Source organism: Pongo pygmaeus, chromosome 13 (assembly GCF_028885625.2).
Source record: "Pongo pygmaeus isolate AG05252 chromosome 13, NHGRI_mPonPyg2-v2.0_pri, whole genome shotgun sequence".
NCBI lineage: Eukaryota > Metazoa > Chordata > Mammalia > Primates > Hominidae > Pongo > Pongo pygmaeus.
The window spans coordinates 62,341,597-62,353,947 of record NC_072386.2 but is presented as its reverse complement, the minus strand read 5'-3'; the positions used below and the strand labels follow the sequence as shown (position 1 = coordinate 62,353,947).

The window sequence follows — 12,351 nt, the reverse complement described above, 5'->3', positions numbered from 1 at the left end:
CAAAATAAAGAAATACAACTCACAAGGTGTCAAAGTCTTCCTCTTGAACAACAGTTTTTAACATTTAGGAACAGAGACCCCCTTGGGAAACTGAAAGAAGCCATGAAACTTTCCACATAAAAATACACATTTAAACATACATGTGAAATTATACATAGGTTATATAATTTCAAGAGGCTTACACACCCTTTAGTGCAAGGATTGGGACCTTTGGCCCATGGGCACCGTTTTGAAGGTAATCTCATTACACATCCTATGACTCTAAGATGTGAAAATAGCCAGTTAATTATTCTACTTTAAAGAAGAGATAAATACTTTTCTAGGAGAAACATTTTTCAGCATGTTTTGTAAACTGGAAGTCAGATCTCACCTCTGGCAACATGATGAGACTAAATGTCAGGATAAAGAGAACCATATTGACTCCATACATCCATCTCAAGAAGAGGAAGTATGAGGCCACTGAGGAGCCAAACTGACCTATTACAAAGAAAATAAAAAGTTTGAAGAGAGATCAAAGCAAACAAACAAACAAAAAGAGCTTTGTCTTGGTTGCCTTCAAAATGAATCCATTAATTGTGAGGCATTGGTCCTTTTTATATTTATAGGCTATAGCATTCTTTTCTCTCTATTCAGGAAGACAAAATGTTAATCATGATGGAAGCATTCTCTGTCATGTGGAATGTAGAAGGTACGTAGAATGCAGATATGCAGACTGCATGTGACCTACCCCATCAGAGTCCATCCAAGTGAAAGCTGCCTTTTGCTGAGCAGCCATGATTGCCATCTGCAGAGTGCATTTTATTCCTTGAGTTAATACTGATAACTAAGTAAATATATGTAAAGGTAACTACAGTGCCTAGCTAGTAATTAGCTATCACTATAATTAAAATTACTGCTATTTCCCCCACTTTTCTCAGGCAAACAATGTTCTTCTCAAGAAGAGTTTACCACATCCTTTACGATAGTAATCTTACCAGCAGTTCTGTGCTGTTTCCCCCATTACTGGAATTTTACAGGGATGGTATAAAAGCTGAAATTCATTCATTCACTCCATACATCTTATGCCAGAAATTATCTTAGATGTGAAGCACAATGTCATAGATGGGGGGCTGCTATAATAGAACTTACATTTTAGTGAGGTATGGATACAGCAAATATGTAAGATACATAGAAAGATACAGAGATGGAGATACAGACATAGACGTTAGCTATAGATATAGATGACAGGAGATAGAGATAGAGATAATAGCAGGTCCTACATGAGGGAAGGGAAAGTATTGAGAGGGGTTGCTTTAGAAAGTTTTGTCAAGGAAAGAATATCAGAGATGTCATCTAAGCAGAGATCTGAAGTTTGAGGAAAAGAGAGCAACATGCTGAGCTGGGGAAGAGCAGCTCAAGCAGAGGAAAAAGCCAGAACAAAGATCCTAAGGGGCAAGGGTTTGGGACCATTGAGGAATACAACTCAGGCCTGTGCAGTTGGAATACATGAATGAGGGAAAGTGGTGACAGATAAGGATGGAGAGGCCAAAACACAGTGTGTGGGGCCTCTCAACCCATGGTAAAGAGTGAGCATTTTATTTAAAATGTAAGGCGAAGTCATTGACAGGTGTTAATAAGCATTAGGGCCAGAGGAAGGGGTGATGAGCATGACTTTTAAAAAACCACTTCAGCTTTGGGGAATGAATAGGCAATAGGCAAAAATGTTCAGTCAACTCACCCTTGCCCCCAGAAGTGAAAAGTAAAGTGATTGGTTAATTCTTGTTGAGAGAGAGAAAAAAAAAGAGCACCCTCTTAAAGTAGAGAGTGGAAGAAGAAAAATGAAGAGTTTAAGTCTTAGATTCAGATTTCATAGATTTACAAAAGCAAAAGTTTCTTTGATGGTCATTTAAGATTCAGCACCAAGTTGCCAGCTTTCCCAATCTTCCAAATTACCATTGTCAGTTGCCCAAGAAAAAACAACAAACACCTTCAGTCCCTGGCTGCATCAGCCCATGTGTTCTGTCCCATTCAGCTGACATTCAGCTAAACATCTCTATTGACCAATGATTTTCTGGAGCCTTCTGGCTTTGAAACTTTATCAGTGGGGAAGCATTATCAATGGAAAAGGAAGGCTCATAGGTAGCAAATTCCAGCCTCTACTTACTTAGATGAGGCTGGCCTCACAGGACAGTAACACCTCTATTTCTGGACCTTTGTCTATTCTTTTTTTGTTTTGTTTTGAGATGGAGTTTTGCCCTTGTCGCCCAGGCTGGAGTGCAGTGGCGCAATCTTGGCTCACTGTAACCTCTGCTTTACAGTTTCGAGCAATTCTCCTGCCTCAGCCTCCTGAGTAGCTGGGATTACAGGCACCCACCACCACACCTAGCTAATATTTGTAATTTTAGTAAAGACAGGGTTTCACCATGTTGGCCAGGCTGGTCTTCGACTCCTGACCTCGTGATCCACCTGCCTCAGCCTCCCAAAGTGCTGGGATTACAGGAGTGAGCCACTGCGCCTGGCCCCTTTGTCTATTCTTCACCTACCATCTTTCTTATTCCCATAAAACAGTGGCAGGTTTTTTTTAGAAACTTAAGAAGTCAATCTTTAAATAGATATTTTGGAGGAAATCAATGATTTTGAAGTCTGAATATTTTTCTTTATGCTCACAAGAGAATTTGGATTGATTTCACATTGCCAAGGGGTGCAGAGTTCTATAAGGTTTCTAAGGGTGTGTGGTTTTGATACACAACCCCACCCCACCCTACCCCAGCCCAGCCCAGCACTGTCACCAGGTACACTGGTCTGCTTCTCCTAGGACATCTGATCACCCACTTGGCTCCCAGTGACTTCATATCATTTCATGGCCGTTATCTACATTCTCTGGTAATGACTACCTGAGGGCTGCTTAGCCAGGTTCACGCATCATGTTTTATTGAAGGCAGTGGACTTACAGTTTGTTACTCATTACAGTTACTCATTTACTGGAGGAAAGCCTTGGTCGCTAGGTATCAAGGTAAGTTTTTCCCTGGAATCACATGTAAGATCTTCCAGTATGAAGTCCCGCACATAGGATACTAATCCACCATTCCTTTTTTCCTTCCTCACTTTTTATGCTTTTGCTTTTCTAATTATTGCCACGGCCCATCCTCTCAGCACCTACACACAATCCCTGACAAATGAGTTTCTTGTGTGTAGGGTACAAATATACTTAAACGCAAAAGAGAGAAGTGAATTAAGATGTTTCAGAAAGTATCCCCTCCTCCAACATGCATAAGCATCATAATGAAATACACTTTAGAGTCCAAAACTTCCAAACTCCAGTTCTCAAATTTGAGAGTGGCTTCACAACTATTTTATTTGGAGGTTGAGTCTTTACAGAATCCTAAGTGTAAAGAAAATGAATTGCAGGCCAGCAGATTTCATTAAAACTAGAATGATTATAGGAAAGACCCAGACACAGGTGGAAGAGACTAAGAAATCCAGAAGACAAAGTTTCGTCCACACTAGATCTATCAATGGCAGAGGAGAAAACACAGTAACAAAACAAACGAAGATCTTAAAGTAGAGAAAATGAAACAACAGGTTGTTATAAAAACTCCAGTTTTTCCTGTCTCAACACAAAAATAAAAAAGAAGAAATCTTCCCTCTTTATCCCTTTTATCTAGTGAAAATGAAACAACAGGTTGTTATAAAAACTCCAGTTTTTCCTGTCTCAACACAAAAATAAAAAAGAAGAAATCTTCTCTCTATATCCCTTTTATCCCCTTTATCTCTTTTATCCCTTTCCCCCTTTATCCTTTTATCTATCCTACCGGATGTTGTTGACTAAAACTGATGTTCACTAAAAAGAAATGCCTTATTAGTGTGACTAAAAGAGCATAAATGAAAAGAATAGCAATTTTAACATACTTAGTCTCTCAGTGTCAGGAAGCCAAATGAGTAATAATAATAATAATAGCTAGCATATCTTGATGGTCAGTTATGTGTTCCAAGAACTTTACCAGCATCAACTCATTATGCTGCCACTAGAACTTAATGAGGTTAGGTATTATTAGTCCCACTATGAATCAGGAAACAAAAACTGAAACACAGTCGTTGACTGAATCAAAAGTTGATTAATAATAGGTAACATTTAGTGAATCTTTGTTTCAAACACCAATTTGATCTGTATATATTAACTCATTTAATGATCATCAAATCCCTATGAAATGGGAACTATTGTTTTCCCATTTTACAGAGACTTAGATCTATAGGCTGCATAGCTAGTAAACGAGGAAGCCAGACTTCTAAACCAGGCAGTCTTGAGCGACAGGTGTTTGACTCCAAATCTAGATCTCTCTTAACCACACTGCTATATGGCCCCTTAAGTAAAACATAGTTGAATTAGTTTTCTTAAAACTATCATATATACAATAAACATGCAATGAATATGTGTTTCTGAAACAATAGGTATAGATAATATCCATCAATCAGCTAAAGCCAGTCAAATTCACAAATTTGATGCTGATAATGACCAATTCTTTTTTCTTTAATCAGACTGATAAATGCTGCTTCTATAGTAAATTATTAATGTATAAAAACAGAGTCTCATCCAGGCTTGGTGGCTCGCTCCTGTAATCCCAGCTCTTTGGGAGGCTGAGCCAGGCGTATCACAAGGTCAGGAGTTCAAGACCTGCCTGGCCAACATGGTGAAACCCCGTCTCTACTAAAAATACAAAAATTAGCTGGGCATGGTGGCGGGAGCCTGTAATCCCACCTACTCAGGAGGCTGAGTCAGGAGAATCACTTGAACCCAGGAGGCAGAGGGTTGCAGTGAGCCGAGATCGCGCCACTGCACTCCAGCCTGGGCAACAGAGCAAGACTCTGTCTCAACAAACAAACAAACAAACAACAACAACAACAAAAACAGAGTCTCTGATACGTATTAAACTGAGGTTTTATGCTTAAGCATATTCTTGGTTCTGAATATTCTTGTTTCTTTCAAATTAAAGTTAAAATTTCAACTCTCTTTCTGGTTGTTTATTATTAAGGCAAAGTAATTTGTAGTCTGTCATAACACATCATTTCCTCTTGAATAGATGGGTAATAAGACAAGCAGATAAATATGAGTATTTCCAAATGGGAAAAGACCAATTCAATGACCTGCTGTGTGACTACAATATAAATACCATCATGTTAGGCTAGAATATGAAGCACAATTTTTTCGAACTATTTGGGGTAGGGAATTAAAAGTGACAAATTTGATTTGTATTTTCTAGAGTCCTTAGGGCAGCAAGGAAACATAAAGTTTAAGCTCTGTGCTTTGGGTTGCCTATCCAAAGCTATTTCCTGTCTGAAAAAAAATAGGTTTCTGAAACTATAATTTTGATGATGTAATCTACTATTAGGAAAAAGTAGATTTTGATCCTGAGAAAAATTTGTAATCACCAGCTAGAAATACATTCAATTATTTAATTTATGGTCTTAATAATAATGTTGGCATCACAATGGGTATAGATTATATTTCCTGGGGGTACAAACATGCAGTTGCTTCAGAAAAATACGCAGTTCAATGAGATGAATAAGATGTGTCCACAGGAGCAACCATCGAGTTTTAGGCATGATCCCCTTAAGGCTGACGTGACAGTAAAACCCCACAGTATTCCCATGTGATGCATAACGTCACAGTATCCTCTGTGGCAGGAATTATCAAATCTATTTTTTAAGTGAAACAGAGTTGGGAGTCATCAGGTGAGAATCTACTTCACACTAATAAAGAGATCTAGGTCTTACTGGAATCAAGATGGAAACAGTATGAATTTTAGACTCTAATTTGGGTTCCACTCTTGATTCTGCAAATTATTGGACAGAGCTTTGGGAAAACTCAGTGAAGGCTGTTAATTTTGGACTCCTTTAAAGCCACATTTTAAAAATACTTGTTCAGTATTATCTAGATATTGAGCAGAGAGTGGGGCAAAGTGGATTAGAAAGGCTGTTGAGAATGGAAGGCAACAGCTCCTCTTTTGACCATGCCACTTACTACAATCCACAATTACCGTCATTATTTATTTGCTTATATTATATTCTGTCTTCCCCATCCAAGCATACACATATTAACACATTTGGATGTAAGATCAATGAGGGTAGAGTCTCTGCTGTCTTTGGCAGTAGCAATAGTGCCTAGAAACATACCTAAGGAGACATGTTAGGCATCCAGTATTTGCTCAGTTAATCAATAACGTCAGGCTTATTCTGAGGATTAAACAAGATATATATTAGATGATTCTGTAAATGGCCATTTATTTAAGAGAAAAGCATTTATATCAGTTTTACAATTAAATATATATTCTATAAGTAGGGTACACACTTAACCAACTTTATTTCGAAAAGAATTTGAGAAGGCAATTATATAGTCCCCTCTTAGTATAAATCTGTTTTGCATTCAAATTTTTGAGGATTTATCAATCAAAAGTATGATTAATGAATTTCACATGCCTACATATACATGTAAAACTGACTGTAACTTATACATCATAGAATGTTCAGCTGGAAATGACCTTGTATAGTGACTAGTTAAACCCAAGATGTTGTAGATATTGTAGTAGCCCCAAACATGGAAACAGAGAACCAGAGATTTCAACAGATTGTCCAAACTATAGAGGTGGTAGGGGTCAAAAAGTCCTCAACTCTTAGAAAATCCATTGCATGTCCTATTTCTTCCCATTTTGCATTAAGTTCAGTTTCAAAGGCAATCACATATACATGCTTTATCTATATTTAGTAGGGTACTTTTTATAAGATAGTCCAATCCAATGCTCTAATAATATATTCTCACATAGGTTTCATATTTTTTCAACTAATACTGTAGCCCAAAATCTCATGGTTATCATTAAAATCAGTACATTAAGCATCTTATAGAATATAAAACATATAATTAAATAAGTCACTCACTAAAAAGTAAATACATGAGAAAATGAAAAATAATTCCTTGATAACGATCAAGAAAATCTATAACTACTCATCCTGCCGTTGGCCTGGTAGAATACTTTTTAGGAACTGGTGAAAAACATATTTAAAAAGAAAAAGTATATAAAACCTTCCCTAAAGAAGAAAGCAGCCTAACACATGGAAAAGCATACGTTTTGAACCCGGACAGATTTTGCCTTATATTTCAGCTCTGCTACTAATTCTGGGACAGTTATTTAACCACAACTGTAAAATAGGAAGGTTAATGTGCACATTGCAGGAACACTGAAGATTAAATGAAATAATGTTTGTAGAGCATCCGACTCATGGTGGTACTCAATAAATGGTGGTGTGGTGAATATTGATAGAATAAAAAATAAAGCTCAATTCTTCACAGTTGAGACAAAGCACCATTAACAGTGAAGAAGTCATGACAAACTAATCAAATCATAAATTATATATGGAAAGAGAAATAATCTACGTTTGCCTCAATTTTCCAGTGTGGCTTTCCAAATTTACTAGAAGAAGAGAGGAGATAACTGAAGGTTATTATTGGATAGCTCTCAATCTGTCTTTTCTACTGTGACACTCATGATGGATGGTGGTCATATGTGTAACTCTTGCTGCATGCAATTTCTGGCAATAAAAATAATTCTGTCTGTTTTTGTTTCACTGGCTATAGCCTATTGGAACACAAATGAGCATGATATTACCATTAGGATAGGCTGGAACTTGCTCTAGTGTGCTTTAAAAATAATTTTCAAATGTGTATATTTACCCATCGTTAATTACAAATTTCTTGGGATTTATCTAACAACTGATCAAGACTCAGCCCTATAATTTTATAAATTAGTAGACTGAGGTCCAGAGGGGTTAAATGACTGGCTCGAAGTCAAACAGCTAATCTGCAGCAAAGCAAAGACCAAATTCAGAGTTCTTACTATATATATTGTATCAGGACCGTAATGCTCCAAATGGCCTTTTGTTTTTCAGTGTCTCTCAACCTACCACATTTGAGCTGTACAGTTGAAACTTAAGAAATCCATGATGTCTTCTCTTTTTTGATGTATCTAAATTCCTTTCTTTTTTTCCTAGATTGGTAGACATTCAGAGAGTTTGTCTGTAATTTTATTCAATACATATTTATTAAGTGCCAAGTGGAATGCAGGAGTGAACAAAACTAAATTTCCCATCTATTGGGAGAAACGAACATAAAATGAATTAAGATTACATCAAAAAATTAAATTAAAGATACAGTATTTTAGATAGCAGTAAGTGTTAAGGAGGAAATTAAAGCAAGAAAGAAATGGCACTGGGAATGTGTGGAAGGGGGTACAATTAATGAGCTGATGTATTTTAATTCATTGCCACTTAATAATTGCCATCTGATATTGACAGACAGGGAACTGAGGGTTAGCCACTCCTAAAACATGCCCGATCATGTCAGCAAGCTATCCATCAGCTGTGTTATCTCCCTATGGAGCCTCCATTTTAATTATACAACGCCACACTTAACCAGCAGGAAAACCTGCCTCCAATCTAGGGAGGAATGGATGAAAATCAGATCCTAGTTGAAACCGTTAGAAACCAGAATATGGCAAGATTGTGCTCAAAATTGTTTCAAATGTTATCCCTTTTTTTAGATTATTATTTTAAAGAACAATTTACTATTTTTATTTACAATATTTTAAAATTTTTATTTGCCTTATTCTAAGCCTAAAGCACTGAACTAAATAGGTTTTTGATTGGCTATATTCTCCTTCCTTCCTTCCTTCCTATGAATATTCTACAAAATAAAGGCACAATGTGAATATTCAGATAGCAAGCTCCTGGATGACTACTGCTTATTCTACTTCAGAGATTTGAAAATGAGGGTTTAAGACTTCGCTTTTTTTCTTTCTTTCTTTCTTTTTTTCTTTTTGAAACAGAGTCTCGCTGTGTCGCCCAGGTTGGAGTGCAGTAGTGTGATCTCGGCTCACTGCAACCTCCGCCTCTTGGGTTCAAGTGATTCTCTTGCCTCAGTCTCCTGAGTAGCTGGGACTACAGGCTTTTGCACCAGGCCTGGCTAATTTTTTGTACTTTAGTAGAGACGGGGATTCACCACGCTGGCCAGGCTGGTCTCGAACTCCTGACCTCAAGTGATCCGCGCACCTCAGCCTCCCAAAGTGCTGGGATTACAGGCGTTAGCCACTGCGCCCAGACTAAGACTTCTTCACTTTTTAAAACATTGTTCATTTTGATTACTGTCTAACATTCAAGAGAGTATATATTCTTAATGTCATGTTCATCACCAAAATAAAATTTCTGCCTTCCAAGTAAGATGATTCAATGTCATTGTGCACAATAGTGACTTCCCTGTATAGGAGAGAAAACCAGGTTAGAACGGTAGTGTTTTGGACTAAGGTAGAACATGACAATGGGGTCCCCAGTATTGTCCTTGGTAAGTGCTAGTAAATCTTCACAGTGACGAAAGCAGGCATAAACAACGTTTTTGTTTATTTGTTTTTTCGTTTGTTTGTTTGTTTCCAGTCTTCCCAAAAGTCCAGAAACTGACAAAGGCATCTGATAAGCTTATGAGATATTTCTCTAAGACAACCTTCTCCACCTGAGATCTGATGAGCACTTACTTTCAATAGCCTTGATTTTATTTTCCCATGGGACACACGCAGCTTTGAAGTTCTCAAAATCACGGAGGAATTTTGCCCATTTCTGAAAAGAAAGTCAAGTACAACAGTAAAGTCCAACCTCTTGATTTGTCAAGATGTTTATCCCCCACCTCAAAACATTACAATGCAATAAGCTTGGAAATGTCTGTCTGGCAGCAAATACTACTTTCTAGTCAAAGGGGGAAACCAGTAGGTTTCACTTGTTTCCCAGTTCTGCACTAACCCCAGACCAATTTAATTCAACAAAAAAATGTTTATCAACCCCCTGTTTTATGGAAAATATGCTGGCCTCTCAGAAACAGCTATTTATTATATAAGACAATAAGAAAGCAGGGGATTAGCACATAATAGGGTGATTGGAACAGGGTATGTGTTTAATTAGTTTTCATTGTATGGAAGACTCAATATGAATAATTAAATAAAATAAATAATAAAAATAATAAATAAAATAAATTTTATTTTCTGTCTTTTATTTCCAGGTCCTGTCTTGAAAGCCTTCTGATCTACTAGGGTAGTCTGTGTACAAATAGGTGAGTTTAGTACAAGATGGTAAGTTCTATGACATGAGACACTTCAATCTGGTAGAGGCAGATTAGTCAGCTTAATTGAAAGAGAAGAAAACAAGTCATAAAATCAGTTTGCAAAAAGCCTTCTTTCTATTTAACTCCAATGTTGGGTCATCCATGGTCAAGAGAACTACCAGGAAGAATGAGAATGTGGCAGAGAATTTTGCATGTATGCAAATACTGGGATGAAGTGGGAACTGGACAGGCACTATTGTCTAAATAATAGCATGAGACAAGTCTGAAGTTCAAAAGATTACCCACGCTTTTTTTCCCATCTGCCTTCTGCAGTGGAACCACCACCAAAACACAGATTTTCTTTAAAAACCCTATGGGAAAGACCATCACTCTGGAGTTTGAACCCTTGGATACAATAGAAAATGCAAAATCCAAGATCTAGGATAAAACAGGAATTTCTACTCATCAGCAAAGACTGATCTTTGTTGGCAAGAAACTGGAAGATGGATGTGCTTTGTCTGGATACAACATTCAAAAGGAGTCTACTCTTCATCTTGTATTGAGACTTCATGGTGGTGCTAAGAAAAGGAAGAAGTCTTACACCACTCCAAAGAAGAATAAGCATAAGAAAAGGAAGATTAAGCTGGCTGTCCTGAAATACTATAAGGTGGATGAAAATGGCAAAATTAGTCACCTTCATCAAGAATGCCCTTCAGATGAATGTATTGCTGGAGATTTTGTGGCCAGCCGTTTTAACAGTCATTGTTGTAGCAAATGTCTGCATTATTGTTTCAACAAACCAGAAGACAAGTAATTGTGTATGAGTTAATATTAAAAATGAACAAAAAAAAAGATTACTCATAACTAGAAACAGCCCAAATGTCCGTCTACAATAAAATGGGTAAATACATTGTCACAGCATCTTTATACAATAGACTACAACACATGAATAAAAATGAACTATAACTCCCACAACAACGTGGATATATCTTGTGAACATAACATTGCATCAAAGAAGCCAGAAACGAATGCATAGATACTATATGATTCCATTTATTTAAACTGTAGAAACAGACAAAATTAATCTATTGTATGTGTGTGTATATATATATATATATATATATATATATATAAAAGTTAGGATATATGAACTTTATTCACAAAACTTTATGGGAATACATTTAGCTTACAGTTGGTATAACATTTGTAAAGAGGAGATAATAATATCTATGTTCCTATTTTACTGTAAGAATTAAATATAACTTTATAAAAGAATTCAATTCAGTGCTTGGCACATAGTAAGTGTTAAATAAATGTTAGTTGCTTTTCTGTCTTTCCCCAAAATCTGTATTTGTATCAGTATATCATTTATTGTTTTCTTATTTTCTGTCCAATGTATAGTTGATATTCCTGGTAGAAAAAAATTATATAGATACTTTGAGAAAAGCAACCTGACCAGAACCCCTTCACTTCCAGTGAATGAAAATGAAAAAGGATGCAATCTTTTATATTTGGAAGTGCTGAAGTCACACAAGTAAGTCTTTTGCCATAAATCTGTATTTCTTGACTTATTTTTCATTTTAACTCCTCTAAGAACAATTTTTTAAATCTCCCCTGTAAATTTCAATATCACAGATATACTGTATATATACTGTATGAGTATTTGTGTTTTATATATACAAAATGTAAGATTTTTTTCACCCCTTTAGAAAAGAACCAATGTTCTTCTTAGAGGCAATATGCCATAAACCAGACAACTATAAAATTACCTACCTTGGCCATCATCATCTTAAATGCAAACCACCGTTTTCCTTTTCCTTTCCCAAGAGCCCCTTCATTTTCACTCACAAATTTTTTTGCCTCCCTGAGAAAATAAAAATAACGTAAGGGATAAAAGGAGGTGAGTTGCAATGACTAGAATATAGAAGTAGTGGACATTTGATTTTACCAGGTCTGCAGTCTTATTTCTTCTAGATCCTTCACAGGTGAATCTAGACTGTATTTCACAACCTAGAGATTTTCAATCCTTGTTTAAATTTTTAAATGCTGACCAGGAAGAGTAAGATATTTTAGTCTCACTTAGTAATCAGCTGGAATCATTGAAAGGGAATTGATGATAAATGTCAAAATAGAGAACCCTAGTTCTTTTCATTTCTATCAAGTGTAGAATTGAATCTGAAGTTTACATCAGATTCTGGCAGTCAAATGTTTATTTTAAAATACTTCCTTTTCTTCTTTTC

General features: G+C 36.4%; 1 protein-coding gene and 1 pseudogene across 1 annotated transcript in view; one reads left to right on the top strand and one right to left on the bottom strand.

Moving 5' to 3' along the window:
• Window positions 1-12,351, bottom strand: part of TMC1 (transmembrane channel like 1) — a 263,253-nt gene that overhangs the window by 88,068 nt on the left and 162,834 nt on the right. Inside the window, exons 7-9 of the mRNA XM_054501938.2 lie at window positions 11,885-11,975; window positions 9,552-9,633; window positions 371-477 (exon numbers count right to left, since the gene is read on the bottom strand). Coding sequence (XP_054357913.1) covers window positions 371-477; window positions 9,552-9,633; window positions 11,885-11,975 — 280 coding nt within the window. The remainder of the gene's footprint in view (window positions 1-370; window positions 478-9,551; window positions 9,634-11,884; window positions 11,976-12,351) is intronic.
• On the top strand, window positions 10,485-10,925 carry LOC129044403 (ubiquitin-ribosomal protein eS31 fusion protein-like; annotated as a pseudogene).